This window comes from Mya arenaria, chromosome 10, assembly GCF_026914265.1.
Source record: "Mya arenaria isolate MELC-2E11 chromosome 10, ASM2691426v1".
Taxonomy (NCBI): domain Eukaryota; kingdom Metazoa; phylum Mollusca; class Bivalvia; order Myida; family Myidae; genus Mya; species Mya arenaria.
Genome location: NC_069131.1, coordinates 13769932 through 13787606, shown reverse-complemented (window position 1 = coordinate 13787606; position 17675 = coordinate 13769932). Strand labels below are relative to the sequence as shown.

At 34.9% G+C, this 17675-nt stretch overlaps 1 protein-coding gene and 1 long non-coding RNA gene across 4 annotated transcripts; both read left to right on the top strand.

Annotated features, from left to right (window-relative positions):
• The first annotated feature begins 1043 nt into the window (after nt 1-1043).
• On the top strand, nt 1044-10603 carry LOC128206842 (caprin-2-like). 3 transcript variants are annotated; one of them, XM_052909536.1, is made up of 3 exons: nt 1044-1087; nt 2752-3031; nt 9714-10603. In XM_052909536.1, the coding sequence occupies exons 2-3, from the start codon at nt 2767-2769 to the stop codon at nt 10124-10126; spliced, it is 678 nt and encodes a 225-aa protein (XP_052765496.1). In that variant the 5' UTR covers nt 1044-1087; nt 2752-2766; the 3' UTR covers nt 10127-10603. The 3 variants fall into 3 exon arrangements, with proteins under 3 accessions (XP_052765496.1, XP_052765495.1, XP_052765494.1); XM_052909535.1 differs by lacking the exon at nt 1044-1087 and adding an exon at nt 1110-1286; XM_052909534.1 differs by lacking the exon at nt 1044-1087 and adding an exon at nt 1112-1396.
• A 3420-nt stretch (nt 10604-14023) lies between these two features.
• LOC128205609 (uncharacterized) lies at nt 14024-17675 on the top strand. The gene is made up of 3 exons (XR_008256294.1): nt 14024-14072; nt 15526-15584; nt 17600-17675. It is a non-coding gene; the product is annotated as an uncharacterized LOC128205609 (long non-coding RNA).

Genomic DNA, 17675 nt, shown 5'->3' with positions numbered 1-17675 from the left:
AAAAATCAACATGTTTACATTAATTCATATTTGAGCATTGGTTATGGAACTTAAAATTTATAAAAATTGTCCTCGTAAAAGTTAATGCATTCTTTGCTTTCATTTTTAGATAATAATTCATGATTAACAGGACTTGTGCGTTGTGTATTTCATGTTCAATGTCTTGTGGACCCTAGCCTTGTGCCTCTATACAGCGTTTGTAATACAAACATCACTGCATGACTTGCCCCTGTATTAATAAATACTTACAAATGTCTAAAAAGCTGCCTGATTGAATACCAATATTCATTACTAATTATGTCTCGACTGAAAATGAATAACATTGAGAAAAAACTTCATAATTCTGAGCTTATTTCGCATGTAAAAGTTGAACCCTTAATGTAACTTCCGTTTATTAATACAGATATTTTGATTTCCGTGTAGTCTCTCTGCGTTTTTTTTAGTGGTTGTCTGTCTCTAAATGTTAAGTCTGTTTTTAGTACAGCTACGTCTGGTTTATGTTTTTTATAATGAAAACCGTCTTTATGTTCTATTCTTCTTTATTTCTGTTTCAAAAGTTTAACGGAAAATAAAACGGTAAACATAAAGTCCGCTGACATTAAAATATATGGTCGGTACAATAATTAGAATAGATAAAACATGTTTTTTTGTTACGCCTAAGTGTCTGTCACGTATCTTTTCTCTGCATACGGTCTTCACCGAAATAGTTGACTACCCGACTTTTCATTGTAATTTCCATCTAACAAGGAACCGCCTCATCTTTATGTGATTTTGATGTTTAGATATATAATACAATAACATATTCGCTTCCTTGTCAGACATATATATTTTAAATCTAACGCACTTACTTTACAAATATGTAAGAAAATGACTCTTTTTTTCAGTCTTTGTAGCACGTGTCATTACTAGTGTAAGACGGAAGAAGGAAGCAGGACAGATTATGTTTGTTTTATATCACCTGACACTGAACTATAATAATAACAACTTGTTTACTTCCTATAAAATCATCAACAGATAGTTATGTTGACCACAAACATAAAAACTCTTTTCAGTCGATCTCAAAAGACTTCTACAGAGGTTCAAGAAGGTAAAGATCAACGAATGAAATCCCATGCTTAAGGAAGAATATTTGGACTTTGTTTGTGTCAGTGTTCTGATTAGGCTAAACTAGAACATCTGTATTGTTAACAGTTTGCTTTTGTTTTTGTTTTACTTCCTTCGCATAGAGGCATTTTTCTTTGTATCCTAAACATATCCTTATATGGAAATATTACAATACGAAAAAAGTATGTTTAAAATATATATACATATATATAAATGCAGAACTAACGCTGCATCATTGGATATACAGGGCCAACACTTGTACGGATTAAACGTGTATAGCTACTAGTTTCAGGTAACCATGCATTATCTTATTATTGATTTCTGATTGAAATGTTTTTCGGCTGCTATGCTTGATACTGCTGCTGTAATCAAACTATTCGCTCATGCTTACTACGCATTTATTTGCAAACTCAACGTTTTGAAATCCGTGTCACTGTGATGTATATACTACTGTTATTAGTTGTTATCATATATTTATAACTATAATTATGTAAGACGAATAATTTGGAACGTTACATTTAACGCTTCGTTTCGTGCCTTCATGCAGTATTTTCAATTGTTCACGATATTGCATATTTCTCAATTGTGTAAGCGGTTATTTGGAGACTTTACTAACACTGATATAAACATAACACCAAGAAGCTGTTTTCTTACGACACATAATCTTGTGCAATAATTTTGTAATTTGGATGTCGAAAATCGTTACTGTTTTTGGTCTCCGGCAAGCTGTGGAAGACAAACCGTGGGCCCCGATTGTTTTGCCAAAGGGGTGTGCATATTTTGAATGCCACTTGACCCCATAATCAATTAAAAGGGTTTTATAAGTAGATACAGAATATGTAGAAATACACAGAAACAAATATTACAAACAAGAATTGTTTGCCCAAAAATTGCAAATAATTAAGTTCAGTTTCAGTTGAAATAAAACAAAAGCATCTTCAAAAGCTTTATCAAAAATGTGTGTGAAGTCATTTATTTAACATATAAGTAATTAAAGGCAATACCCATTTAAATAATACAAAAAAAGTTTGGGGTCACCTTGCATCAACATTTAACATTATCGTTAATTGAACTATAAAACATCAAGAATAGAATACGTTCAAATAAGATACCTTCAAAAGACTAGGTTTAAATAAAAACTACATTATATTTTCAAGACACAAATTCCACGTAAAGTATAAACCATCGATGAAAACGTTCTGTTTATTTAAACTAGTCGACTTTATATAACGTTTGATTGGTGAAATATCAAAGTCAAAACCAATCTTATACAGCTAAACCGAAAGAACATGCTTCTTATTTGTAGTATTTTAGCTTTTTTAGTCATTTAATAGAAGGAAAAGAAATTCATAGAGTGTTTTTTAGTTAAAGTACCAGTGCTGGTATAGATGTTTTTTTAGTCAAAACAAAGTTTTTTAAAGTCTCTTTCTGAAAGATGGTTAAAACGAAAATCCTCTTTCTTTGAAAGCATGTTCATGTTTCTTCCATGTTATCTCTGTTAATGGATGATAAACAATTATTCGGTTTATGCAATTTGCTATTGAAATAGAAAAAAAGGCTCTAATATAACCTCTGATCTAGTTGTATACCAGGCGTGAAGCTTTGTTACATTGTAAATATAATTCTTACAACGGTATCATTTTCCAGTGAACACATCGCAATATGACTGGATTACTTCAGCTGTTTTTATTAGTCAGCACGACCCTTGCCTCGGAGCCATCCTGTCCAGCGTGCTCCAAATATGACTACGAGCAAAATTTGCTTGAGAGAATGATCCGTATGGAGTTCACTGTTGAGCAAGACCTAACGCGGCTCAAGAATGAGAACAAACGCTTATCTGAGGTCGTTGATACCCTAATGGATCAACAGAAACACGCGGAGCGTAGACTGGTTTCGCGCATTGAAGATGTTGAGAGAAACCAAACCAGTAAGTATACCTTATATTATTATACCTTACATTAATGTGTCTCTTCTTTGTATATATAAAGTCGATCGGTCCGTATATCACTGTATTTTGATACAAATCCAGTTTTATGACGTCAGCGGTCCATATTATATTTCTGGCCGGTCCGAAACTCGCCAAAAATGTAATATGGACCGCTGACGTAATACAACTGGTAAGTGCGGCTTGCTATTTCCACAACGGCGAAAATTTGTCACAAGTAAACATTATTAACTTAGTTTAATTAACACATCTAAAGCGCATTAAAACTATTGGTTATTTAAAATGTTCGGTATAATATAAGACATATTTACACACCACTTCGGGCCATATGGCATTATAAGGACCGGCCAGTCAGCCCCCAAAAGTGAATGGGCCTCAGCTTACGCCTCCGTCCATATTCACTTTCGGGGGCTGACTGGACGGTCCTTATAATGTCATATGACCCTCAGTGATGTGTAATATTTCTTAAATATATTTGGATCCATACACATGTATATATATATAGATTTTTAAACCATTATGATATGATTTGTTTAACCCTTTTAACAAATGGAACGTATGCAATCATACTTTATACACATGTAAGAAGTTATTAATCTAAGGTCATACACTTCGTTTGCGAAATTTAGTTTATGTGTTCGACCACCAAAAGAGGGAGATAAACCAAAATAATATTTATATTATCGAGCAGTTTTACAAAAACAAAAGTATTTTAAAGAAGCAATGTGAACTATCAAATCCCCAGAATAAAGAATAATGTACAAAAAAATACATTCAAAATAATTAAATCCACATAAAATAGTGAATACAATATATTAAAAAAAACACTTTCACACAAAATTAAATGTTATCCTCAATTAATAGCTTAATTGAATCAAAAATTATTTTTACATTCAAGCACTGATGAAATTTTTGAAAAGACTCGTTTTTTAATAAATTGTATTAACCAAAAGAACCCAGATAAGAGGAGTATGGCCTTGTATGCAAAATAAAAATGTGCCAGAACATTCTACAACAATCTACAGGGACGTTTACTCAAATTACATAACTGTCTTGTTTATTCAAAACGTCCATACATTAAAAATGAAGTAAAAAACTAGAATCTTGACAAATATGATCTTTAAAATATGTTAAGCACCACAATTTGTTATGACTGCAAGGGAAGAACAAAAGCCGCGCGCGCGAGCTAAATGTTAAGGTTCTATTTGGGCAGAAAACAAGACGTTTCAAGTACAACTGCAAAAAATTCGTTCAAAATGGATGTTTTTGCCAATGGCATAGTTGATATGTTTTACAATATATAATAATATCTTAAAGTTCTAAAGATACACGACAAATAAATATTCTTTTCTCATAAAACTAATATTACCAACTTCGTGCTAATCATTTATTCGCTTTAAAACCGAATTCGGGTTCTTTTTTTGCGGTTTTAACACAAGGAAACTCCCACTAATGTCAATGTATATAACAGACACAAGGCCTTAAAGTTTGTTTTTATGAAATCCATTTTATTTATCATGCTGGAAATGTCGATAAATTATGCCTTAGCCCTGTATACACCGACATCGATTTCAACGTTAATGTGGGCTAAAAGTTCAAATTTGTTTCACTGATTCATATCTCTTAACAACAAGAAAAGCCATGAATAAAACTGTTGTATTCTTATTTGTCCATAGCAATCCATTCATAAGCGTTATGTTGAAATGGGTTTAAGCTGCACTCTCACAAATTGACACTTTTAACCTTTTTTTTAATATTTGTCTCAGAATCAGTTGATTTCGGTATTATTACTTTCAATGCATTCTTTTAAGATAACTTATAATAAAACAAGTCTTAACTATTAACAAAACTGCAAAAATTACAATTTTCTTAAGCGCTAGTAACACGTTTAACCATTAATCATTCATTTTCGAACGTAAATATGAAACACTGCAATCCGATCTTTTGTCAGCTGTCTTGTATCATTGGTTTCAAATATTTAACGCAAAATTGGCTTATTCGAAGACAAAAAAATCAATCTTTGAGAGTACAGCTTTAACAAAAACTGATCTTACAATCGAAAAAGTGACATAACTGTATAATTTTACCAATGTCAATTATCACGGAAATTATGATCAATTGTGAAAAATGCACTTTGAAAACATAATGACATATATAATGTCTAATTGGCTATTAAATCACCGGTGATTCTAAACAGTTTTCTGTATATACGTATGTTTCTATAGAGTTCATATTTTTCTATCAACGTTATTTGTTTTTGCCGCTAAAATACGTGCCGTCATTGGATTAGATTGTGAATAACGTTGGTGAGACTTTCTTTAAATGATTGTTTTAAACCTTCTCAATGAGAAATGTCAATATGGTCAAAAAAACATGCATGAAATAGTTACATGTGTATAGTAAATACGAAACATGACAAACCATGCACACAAGCGTCATTAACCATGACACATGCACCATGTGTATATGTACCATGCATACTTGCAAAACGCACCAATACACCATGCACCAATACACACAATACCAAACCATACACCTTAAATAACGTACAACGTAACATTCACCATGCAACATGCCAGGAATAATGCACCGTGCACCACAAACCATACACAATTTATCATGTACCATGCGCAAATGCACCATACACGATGTACCAAGCACCGTGTACCAAACACCATACACGATGTACTATGCACCACACGAGATGTACCATGAACCATGCACCAACTACTATACACGATATACTTTGCACCATGCACTAATGCACCATATACGATGTACTATGCACCATGCACTAATCCAACATACACCATACACGATGTACTTTGCACTATACACTAATGCATCATATACCATACACCATGTACTATGCACCATGCACCATGCACGATGTACCAAATACCATACACGATATACTATGCACAATACACAATTCTAGATGTATTATGCACCTTGCAATAATGCACCATACACGAGAACACCATGCAATGATGTACCAAAGCATGTATGTGAGCCATGCACTAATGCACCATACACCATACACAATGTACCATGTACCATGCACTTATACACCATACATGCTGTACAATGTACCATGCACCTTTATCTCATGCACCATACACCTTACACAATGTACCATGCACCTTGCAATTATCCACCATACACCTTACACAATGTACTATACACCTTGCACTTATGCACTTTATACCATACACGAAGTACTCTGCGCCATGCATTAATGCACCATCCACACATACATAATATATAAAGCACTATACACCATGCACTTTGCACCATGCCATGAATAATGCATCGTGCACCTTACACAATGAACCATGCACCTTGCTCTTATGCACCATACACACATACACCATATACCAAACACTATGCACCATGCACTTTGCACCATGCCATGAATAATGCACCGTGCACCATACACGATGTACCACGCACAATGCAATTATACACCGTACATGCTGTACAATGTACCATGCACCTTAAACTAATGCACCATAAACCTTATATTTACATTCACACTTCGTTCCTTAACGATGGTTGTTGTTTATCAATTGCACTTTATTTCTGTATAAAGTGCAATGGCATTTCCCATCGATATCACGTGCGTTTGTTCGATACTTCTGTCCTGTCATTGGGCGCAATAATACCAAGGGGCGGGACATATTTACTACGGAACTATTTTTTTTAATGAAATCGTAGTACAATTATTGGCAACATGCAAAATTGAAATCTGCAGTAAAGCAGTTAAAACAAAATAAGCAACGATTATTTGATTGATTTTAATGTAGATAATTTCATGATGGATGGAACAGTTGAAGAAACGTTTGTGTTTAAAAATGCTGTTAAATGTCACGAAAATGCAAAAACAGTTAGTTCAAAATAATCTGTTTAACGGGTGCTTGTATGACGTCATGGGTGATGTCATTGAAAAAGTTTTGCATTAAGCTCGATTCGGGCCGCAACATAACTCGGCAGCTGCATTTTGTTTCGACGCCATTTTTTGCAGTGTTCATTCGTTTTGAAAGTGTTGTTTTTCGAAAATTGACTGGATTACTGGGAATATTTACACACAATACCTATTGGGTAATCAATTAATTACCTATTCAGTCCTACTTTAACCATAATTTGTTTTGATAACTAATTCAAGCCTGAAAATTTTGTAAACATGTTCTTGATAAAATGTACAGCATCTTCAGCATCAGAGAAAAAAATATTTGAAATTTCTTTGTTTATTGCATACGACATAGTGGAATCATGTCCATATAAGTCGTATGTTCTGAATAAAATCGACAGAAATAACTAAAAGTTCGGAGGAGTTAGTCGTTTTAGACATAATTTAGTGCTTTTAATAGTCAAAACAACTGCAGAAAAAAACTATTTGGTAAACACATCAGCTTGCCATGAAAAGACAACTCAGCAGAAAATATGTAAGTTATATGACTTTTGTGGTTTATTTCCTGTTTTGGTATTTGTATGCAGCTACATTATATATTCTAAAATATGTTTTTGTGCAAAAGTTTGCATCGTTGACCAACTTTCGGTCAGAAACCAGGTCGCTCAGCCTTCATTGTTGATGCGGGCCCTGAAAGCGCATATGTAAAACAAAAAAACGGCACGTGAATTTACTGAATAATGACCGTTTTCTACCGATAACGCCCGGGTTTTTGCGTTTTAATACACCACGATAACGGACCGAAAACACACATTGTATGCAAAAATACGTATTCATAATATTCTTGACCTTGAAAAGATAGAAAATAAACATATAAATAAGGAACTATTTTATCTGTGCATTCATTGTCGTATACAATTAGGTTACGATAGCTGTTCTAATTTACCCACAGTTGAGAACAACGAGAGAAAGAAAAGAGAAAATGCTCTTGAATAATCAATTTATTTTAGCAGAAATGTAGATTTAAATGAATGTAAATATAAGTATTAAAATTCGACATGTTGCATTTTATCGGGGTATGGTATGCAATGGCGCAGTTCAAAATGTTGGTGGAGTCCTTCGGACTTCACCCATTTTGAACAGCCCCATTGCATACCATACCCCGATAAAATGCAACATGTCGAATTTTAATCCTTAAATAGTATGTACTATGCACCTTGATCTGATGCACCATACACCTTACACAATGTTCCATGCACCTTGCGCTAATGCACCATACACCTTACACAATGTACCATGCACTTATGCACTTTACATCATACACGATGTACTATACACCTTGCAATTATCCACCATACACCTTACACGATGTACTATACACCTTGCAATTATCCACCATACACTTTACACGATGTACTATGCGTCATGCACTTATGCACCATACACACATACATCATATACCAAGCACTATACACCATGCACTTTGCACCATGCCTTTAATAATGCACCGTGCACCTCACACAATGTACCATGCACCTTGCTCTAATGCACCATACACTTTACACAATGTATTATACACCATGCACTTTAAACCATGCCATGAATAATTCACCGTGCACCTTACCCTCTGTACCGTCCACTATGGACCATTCACCATGTACCATGCACCATACACCATGTAGAACGCACCATACATCAACCACCATGTACCATGCACCATTCACTATGTAAAATGCATTTTACATCAACCACCATGTACCATGCACCATTCACCATGTACCATGCACCATACATCAACCACCATGTGCCATGCTACATACACCATGTAAAATGCACCATAAATCAACCACCATGTACCATGCACTATTCACCATGTAAAACGCACCATACATCAACCACCATGTATCATGTACCATGCACCATTCACCATGTAAAACGCACCATACATCAACCACCATGTACCATGCACCATTCACCATGTAAAATGCATCATAAATCAACCACCATGTACCATGCATCATACACCATATAAAATGCATCATACATCAACCACCATGTACCATGCACCATTCACCATGTAAAATGCACCATACATCAACCACCATGTACCATGCACCATACACCATGTAAAATGCATCATATATCAACCACCATGTACCATGCACCATTCACCATGTAAAATGCACCATACATCAACCACCATGTACCATACACCATGTAAAATGCATCATAAATCAACCACGTGCACCATGCACCATTCACCATGTAAAATGCACCATAAATCAACCACCATGTACCCTGCATCATACACCATATAAAATGCATCATACATCAACCACCATGTACCATGCACCATTCACAATGTAAAATGCATCATACATCAACCACCATGTACCATGCACCATTCACAATGTAAAATGCATTATACATCAACCACCATGTACCATGCACCATTCACAATGTAAAATGCATTATACATCATACACATTACACCAACCATCATTTACCATGCATCATGTACCATGCCAGGATTTCAACCCCAAGTTTGACTGCTCATATCTTACACAATTAGTAAGAACATAATAAAAGGGTTTGTGAATTGTAAGTTCAAACATTCGTTATCAACCAAAGGTCTTCATCGTCGGATATAAAAGTAAACAATATCGCTTACATTTACTTAAATACTTTTTAATGATTAACAGTTTTACATTTGTTATTTTTACACATAATTTACAATTAAACATAATGTTTCAGATCAAATAGCTACTCCACTGGTATACTTTCATGCCCGCTCTCCACAGACCACCACCCTTACCACAGGTGAGGTGATACTTTACAAGACAGTGGAGACAAACCAGGGCAACGGCTACAGCTCCACTTCGGGCAAGTTCACCGCTCCAACACGGGGACTCTACTTGTTTTTCATGCATACATGTACACCTTCAAATAAATTTGATGTTCTCCGGATAGTTAAGGAAGGGTCAGTTCTCATTGCAAGTGTACAACGTGACAATAACAACCATGTATGTTCGAGTAGTCAGGCGTTTGTACAGCTTTATGCCGGTGACGCTGTCTGGGTAAAATGCTCCAGTGGGAGCTCGGACAGACAACTGTTTGAGGATTCCATCCGTTGGACAAGTTTTGGTGGTGCTCTCATTCACAACTGACATTTGTTTAGTTTATTGACTTAAAACACTCAAAATACAGAAAAGATACAATGAAAGTGAAAATAAATTTCGTAGTGATTAATAAGTTGTTGTTTTTTAAAAATAACAATATTATTTCAAGGATTTTTGTTATTATTTATATCATTGTATAAACACTGTAGGATTTCGTCTGTGTACCTCGCCTTCACTGCTGCTATGTCATATATATGGTCTGCAAAAACTGAGAACACATATGTTAAAATGAATTATTTGTTTGTGGTATAACAACGAAAGCGGTGTACTCATGTTGTATGCTTTTCCATCACAAAATAACACTTTATTTAATATAAGGTCTGTGATGCATGTATCGTTTTCCTTCAAACCCGTGTTTTAAATCCAGTGTAAGGACTTTTGTGAATTTGTAAATATCGTCGATAACTATTCATGGTATAATTATTTTTTTTATCAACGATAAATTTATAAATGATGTTATCAGTAGTACATGTATCGTTTTCCTTCTCTCCGTTATTTCATTGCCTTTTTTAGAATAAGCCTTGTTGCAAACGAGTTCATTTTTTTGTTTTTAGTTTATGAATATATATGTGGATGAATTACTTGATATGCACAGGTTACCAAAGTGTGGAATATTGGTCCATAGTACTTTAGGGTGTATCTCTTGTGTTAGCAGAAATAAACAACATTTTTTCGAGATATGAGTGAGATGAACTCATAAAAGATCACTTCACATTGTCAAGGCAAGGTTTGAATCAGTATTGCTTTCATTTCAATATAAAAATACCTTGGTACCAAAACACCAAGTCATTGAGTCATTAAGTCAACTTTAAAGGTTATATTTAGAAGTCATAGCTCGTATGGCAAACGTTTATTAATTCTGATCTCCATTAAGTAGCATTTTATCCAGAAGGATAATTACTGAATACAGAACGGAACGGAATAAAATTGATTACCGCTGCACCAACTCATATACTAGTTGAACTTTTTAATACTGCAGCTTTAAGGTTTGCTTTTGTTGCACTGATAGTTTATTTGCTATATAATGTTAATGGCAATGAAGAAAATGATAATGGAGATCTAGAGAGATGTTGTTGGTGCCGATGCTGCTGCTGAAGGTAATGTTACTTCTCGGATGGTGCTTCTGCTGTTGCTATTGTTGTTGCTGCTGCTCTGCCCCTGCTGTGATGCCGATGATGATAATAATGATGATGACGATGACGATGACGATGATGATGATGATAATGATGATGACGACGACGACAATGAGGATGATGACGACGAATTTCATTATACAACAAGCAAACACCCTAATGTTCGTCTCATAATGCGTGTCTCGTTATAAGATATATTTATTAGACTTTTATACTATATGGTATTCCAGATTTTAGTCTTAGCAGTTTCCGGATCACGGTATAAAAAGCAAGCGGTATTCCGGATTCCAAAAATGGACGGGTGACAACTGTTTGATAATTAACCAGCTTCCGCCAGTTTGAACTTCCATAGGAAATGATGAAACTTAATTTACGTTTTCATGTGTTAAAGAACTGAACGAGGTGTTTTACGTGGTCATCATGACACTTCTATGGTGTTCATTAATCAAATAAAAAGCAAAATGCTCGGAAACGGGTAAAATATGGAAAATGATTGTATTACATTGCAAACGTCCTTAATAGCTCTGTATTCAACGAACACGTATATCGATATTTTGAAAAAAAAAACAGAAAAAAATCACAAATAGGCTATGAAAAGGTGGAATTGTAGTCACTGTAGTGGTTCTTAGACAGTTACGATTTACGCCTCATTTTGGAAGTTATATATTCGACGCCCGGTTATTATATCATAAATTCGCTCAATAAAATATGTCTGTATAAACACCTTCCAATTGGAAAGAATAAGTTTTAATTATATATCAATAGTTCATCACCATTATTTTACATCCGCTTGGAATTTCAAGCGTAGGGCGCATGCACAGATAAATAAGGATTTAATTTATTATTAGGATGAAATTCGAACAACACTAATCTTTTAAAACATATCTATGCTACTCCCCGTGCAATTGATACTTATCAGACACAGAAAGTACGTGAAAAGTATCAAATATGTTTACTTTTACTTAAAGTGAGGTAGCATTACCTTTATGTTTAGGTCTATAAACATATGTTACAGATATGTACATTCTTAAATAAATTATATTTGAAAAAATAGAACAACATTTTGTAAAGTTATGAATGTGTTAGTATCATTTTCTGAATGTGGCCATTGGAAGCAGTATTTAATCAAAGGCCCTAGCATTACTAAGCATTCATCAAGTATATAGATATGTACACACACTGCTCACCACTAGGCGGCTATATACCGACTCATCGGGCCTTCGAGAGGCGCGGTGGCCCTTTACTTTTGCCCGTTTTGCCTACCAGGCCGGGCTCGAGTCCGGTACCCCGAGGATGGACGGGTACCTGACCAAACGCCTCGATGGTGGACGGGTCTCGTCGATACCTTTCCAATGGTATCTTATCGTCCCGATCGCACCGCGTGTTGTTGAGTGGCGGCCTAAGTAAACCAGTAATCTAAATTGATAATGCCAGTGTACAAAACTATATGTATACATCTGGCTTCGTACAGGGTTGAGCTCATGCACAGTGTCGACGTATTGAGACTTGAGGACGCGGTGTGCGACGTTACATACGGTCTTCCAGGCACTCTAGCAGGTTGTCAAATGAGATAATTATAAACAAGGAAACATTATGAAATGAATACTGTATATTTTTTATGCTCTGCTTAACAAAGTTAACAAATGGATGTCGTCAAACCTCCATATTTCTGGTTAAGAAATGCACATTAAATCGTAAAATTGTTTACTATGTCAAATTAATGCATCTATACACATACTTGAAAGCTAGAAAGCAAACTTGTAGATACAAAATATTAAGGTCAGTTTTTAGAAAAAGAGAAAGGAAGATCACAATAAAAGCTACATTCCAAGCTTAGGCTTACAACGATGCCTATTGTTTAACGTTGTAACATATCAAACTCGAAATACGGACAGTTCGAGTACGCAATTAACTTTACTCTTATATATGTATTGATAAATTGCTTTATTGTATAAACAATTTCATTTGTTGTCTTATAACTAAACATGACTTCATCAGCCACGAGTGTATTTATCAAATGTTAAGTAAGAAGAGAATGTCTAATATAAATTCTACAAGCAAACACCTCAGCTTTTTATGGAAAGCCATAAGTCTCGCATGCCGCAGGCCGCATTTCCGCAAGTCCGCACTTAGCTAGCCCGAAGTTACTAAACTCTAAAACAGTTAAACCATGCCGCAGTTACAAATTCCGCAATCCCGCACATAGCAAACTCGCTAGTTGCGCCGCACTTATGAATCCCGCAGTTAGCAATACCGCTGTTCGCTAAGTGCGCCGCACTTAGCAAATTGCGCAGTTACAGAGTATTTATTCCCGCAGTTAGCAAAACGCGCATATACCATCGCGCAACTAGAGCTACAATTTTCCGATATTCAGAAGCAGTTTAACATCAGCGGGACTTGTGTCCCGCAGTTAACAAATATCTCACATTTTCGCTAAAAATAGTAACAGGAAACATAAACCAGTAATTAATTTGCGCATGCGCAAAAAGTTCTTTTGTTTCAACAGTTTCATCATCCTCTTATCTTATTAAATAAGCATTATGCGGTAATTGAACTAATTGTTTAATTAATATGGCCTGTATTATTGGTCCATGATGATGTTAATATTGTCCGGGTAGTATAATTCCAGGATATGAATTGCTGCTCAGGAAATGCTTACTCCGGCGGTGATGTTTTATTTTATTTATTAATATTCAGACAGTTTTGCACAGGATGTGGGAAGATCGTTGACAAGGAATGGTCATTTTGTGGGTTTTGTGGTTGCCGGAAAGCTGACCAGGTCCAGGAGGCGAAGAAGCCCGGTAAGGCAGACATATGATTATACAGTAACGTTTCAGTGTATAGATAAAACGTATGGTCTATGGACGGAGAACTTTGTAACGGGTTCTTGCTATAAACATTGATAAACTAGAGGGCTAAACTAGACAAAATAATGCACCAGTCATTTGTAACCACGCCCCCCCCCCCCCCAAGGGTAATAGCTGGGACTTTGATGACTTTCGGTCCAGCCAAGCCCGGGCAAAATTTTGCAGGGGCAATCAGCTGGTAAAACCCCAGCACATAAGTGACCCAAGATAATGCCAATTTCCCACTATGTATTTGGCGTGAAAACAAGACCACAACAGTCACCCGGCACTGTGGGGCCACCTGAAAGGTAAAAACATGGCCCATTTCCCCGGCTATCCCCAGTATACCCCCGGACATGGCGGTAGGGGGGGGCATGGTTACAATTGACTGGTGCATAACACTGACAGGTTGTCTTTCACCAGGGGTTTCCCTTGGGAGGTTTCCCCACACCTAATTGTCATTCAGTCAAGGGGTTGCAAGTGTCACTTCCCACCACACACAAGTTTAGTGTGTTAGGGATAAAACCAGACATCCATTTCGCTTCGTTGGTATGATACTTATACAAAAGATTGGCTAATATTGATGCAAAAAATGGCTCATTCCAAGACAATGAAGAAATGTGATCTGATCTTTTGTCAGCAGTCTTATAATGTACAAAAGGTTGGCTAATATTGATGCAAAAAATGGCTCATTCTAAGACAATGAAGAAATGCATGCATTTTGATGAATCAGCTTAATAATAAGCTTGCTTATATTGACACAGCACTGCGCTCTTAAAACCTTAAATGATTATTAATCCTTTTATCATAGCAAAGCATGAATGCCAGTTATGGAATGCATTATGACTTAGTCAAACACCTTGCAGCATTTGTCTCCCATTGCATACATTAGCAATATTAAATGATTTTTTCTGTGTATTTTTCATGCAATGTCTTTTAAATACTGATATGATCAAACTGTTGGTGTGAACATTGGAAAAGATTGAAGGATAGTTAAAAATGTTTCAAACAAAAATCTAATCCTTTGGAACATGGAATTTGATTCTGAAATTGATACCGGTACAGTCTGAACGATACACATTGTAAACAAATGGACCAATCAAAACCTTGTTATAAGAGAGAGTGTCAAAAGATGGCGTCCTTTAGTTTTATTGATGAACATAACCTGACAAAAATGGTGCTGGTAAATATCTTAATATTTTTTGTTCCTGTTTCATGTATGATAATCAAGAATGGCTTTGAAAGAGCAAGGTTTGAATTTTTAAGCCAAAAAGTTTTGACAGGCAAATTTTTATTATGACTGACCAAAAATATGAGGCTGTTTGAATGATTGACACTTTTTCTTTACTTTCACCATGTCTGTGTTATATTGTTATTATCTGCTTATTTTCAGATGCTTCCACTGTAGAGCAAAGCCTGGAAAGATTGAAGGACAGATTTGGAAAAAGGAAAGCAGCCATGAAGGTGGTAAGTAAGGATATTATTTTGTAATTAACATTTTAATGAATTGAAGGCGCAGATTGATTGGAATCTGATTTACAATGTAACCAGTATCTATATTTTCATTGTTCAATAAATATTTAACTTATAATCTGGATAATAGGATCATGCATTAGTATTCTATATAGTAGACTAGTTCTTGTAGATCTATGGAAATGAGCATTAGAAGTAGCTTGAAGATCTGCAAAGTCATTTATGACTAGTACTGCACAAGATCATGGTTAGGCCTAAAAAAATGTTTGGTTAGGGTTACATCCTTTAAAAAAAAAGGTAGGGTAGGTAGGCTTTTTTTTATTAGGCTTTATATAAGAATGTCATTTTCATCATTGGAGAATGGTGTTAAAATTATCATCTGTATAAGAAATTAAGGTTTTCAACTACAAAATGAAGTCATTTAGTATTTCATTTTTTTTTTCAAACTGACTATAAAAACAGTAGGGTCGGCGCCTATTCCGTAGGTGGGGTTGGGTAACCCGAACCGAATGTATTATATTTTTTTAAGCCTTACAGGAAATTAAATATTCCTTCTTGAAAATGTTTTTCCTAACATCTGTTAGAAATCCTAAAAGTGTACAGACAGACAAAGACAACAGCTTTAATACCTGGGTATGCCAGTGATTCATAAATGCAGAAGTTTGCATTTTGAAATACTGGAATAGTATATAGTAATTATACAGGTTTGGTCCCAAATATGGAAATGAATGATAAAACTTATGACTGTAGTCAGATATTACTGTTTTGAGATTGTAATTTTTGTACCTTAAATTCTTAAGGCTTATAGCAAAGAACAGTACTTCATAATATTTTGTATAGATCTGTCTCTCCATTGGCCGGAAATGAATGTTTGATTTTTGTCTAGGTTATTGTGTGAAATTAGGCCATACTGAATTATTTGTATTGAGTATTCACAGATAAATTATCGGTGAGTTTTAAATGCAACTTAAAAAAAGAATAGATATACAGCATCTTGAAGTAGGTATAGAAAACATAATCCTAAACTGCATGATTATTAAGTTTTCTCCCTGAACCTGATATATTTCCATTATGAGTTTTTGCTTGGACCATATCAGATAGATGGTAATGGTTAGAATTGTAGTATCCACGGGTCTGAATTGTACCCTACCGTTAATATACAGAAATTTGATTGAAAATGGTGGAAAGCTTAGTGCCCAATGCCAATCAACCATTAACTTTCACTGCATATTTATGTAGTTATCCCCTGAACTGAATATTATGTATCATTTACTTTCCACAAGCACAATCATGTTATTGTGGTGTCTCTTTTTTTCTAGATCTGACATGATTGGTTTTAAGCATTCTTCATTTGAAGTTATGCTCTTGTTTGGTAAGAAATAGAAAGAAAAGGAAATATCCGTTATACTATTTGGGGAGCATACATGTACCCTAAATAAATTTATATGTGAAACACTTTTTCTGGCCATTTTGTGAAAAAGACCCTTGACATTTTGGGAAATTTTGTGTTGTTAAAATGCTGAAATTGGGAAATTTTACAGTAAAAGGAAAAAGCTGTCTAGTCTCCTGCGAATTAGAAAATGATTTAATATTAGTTTATTTTCCCTCTAAAAGACCCCAAAAAATATCAATCCTTGGGGTGTAAATATATATTGCAATAAATTATGACAGATATTTCATACTGATAATATTTCATACTGATCTCTGAATGTGATAAAAATCATTGATTTCGGAGTTTAATTATAATTTTTCATTTACATTACTCAATTTATTGGGATGTTGAAAATGAACCAGTACAGGAAAAATAAATATTTTTTTTGTTTTTTAATTTTTGATTGGTATTTTTTTCTGAAGATTGGGAAATATATCTTATATTTTGCTTTAGGGATGGGTCCGATAGTCGGACACGTGGGTACTATAGAAAAAGCCCTGAAACATTTTTTATTCTTTTTTGTATTTATCACATCATTAAGTACAAATCAACCACCATTTGAATTGAAAACTTATAGATGCAGAATGTGCAGTTCGTGTTTGGGGATGAAAACAGGGTGACCAGAAACTCTTTCAACAAACAATTGGCTGAAG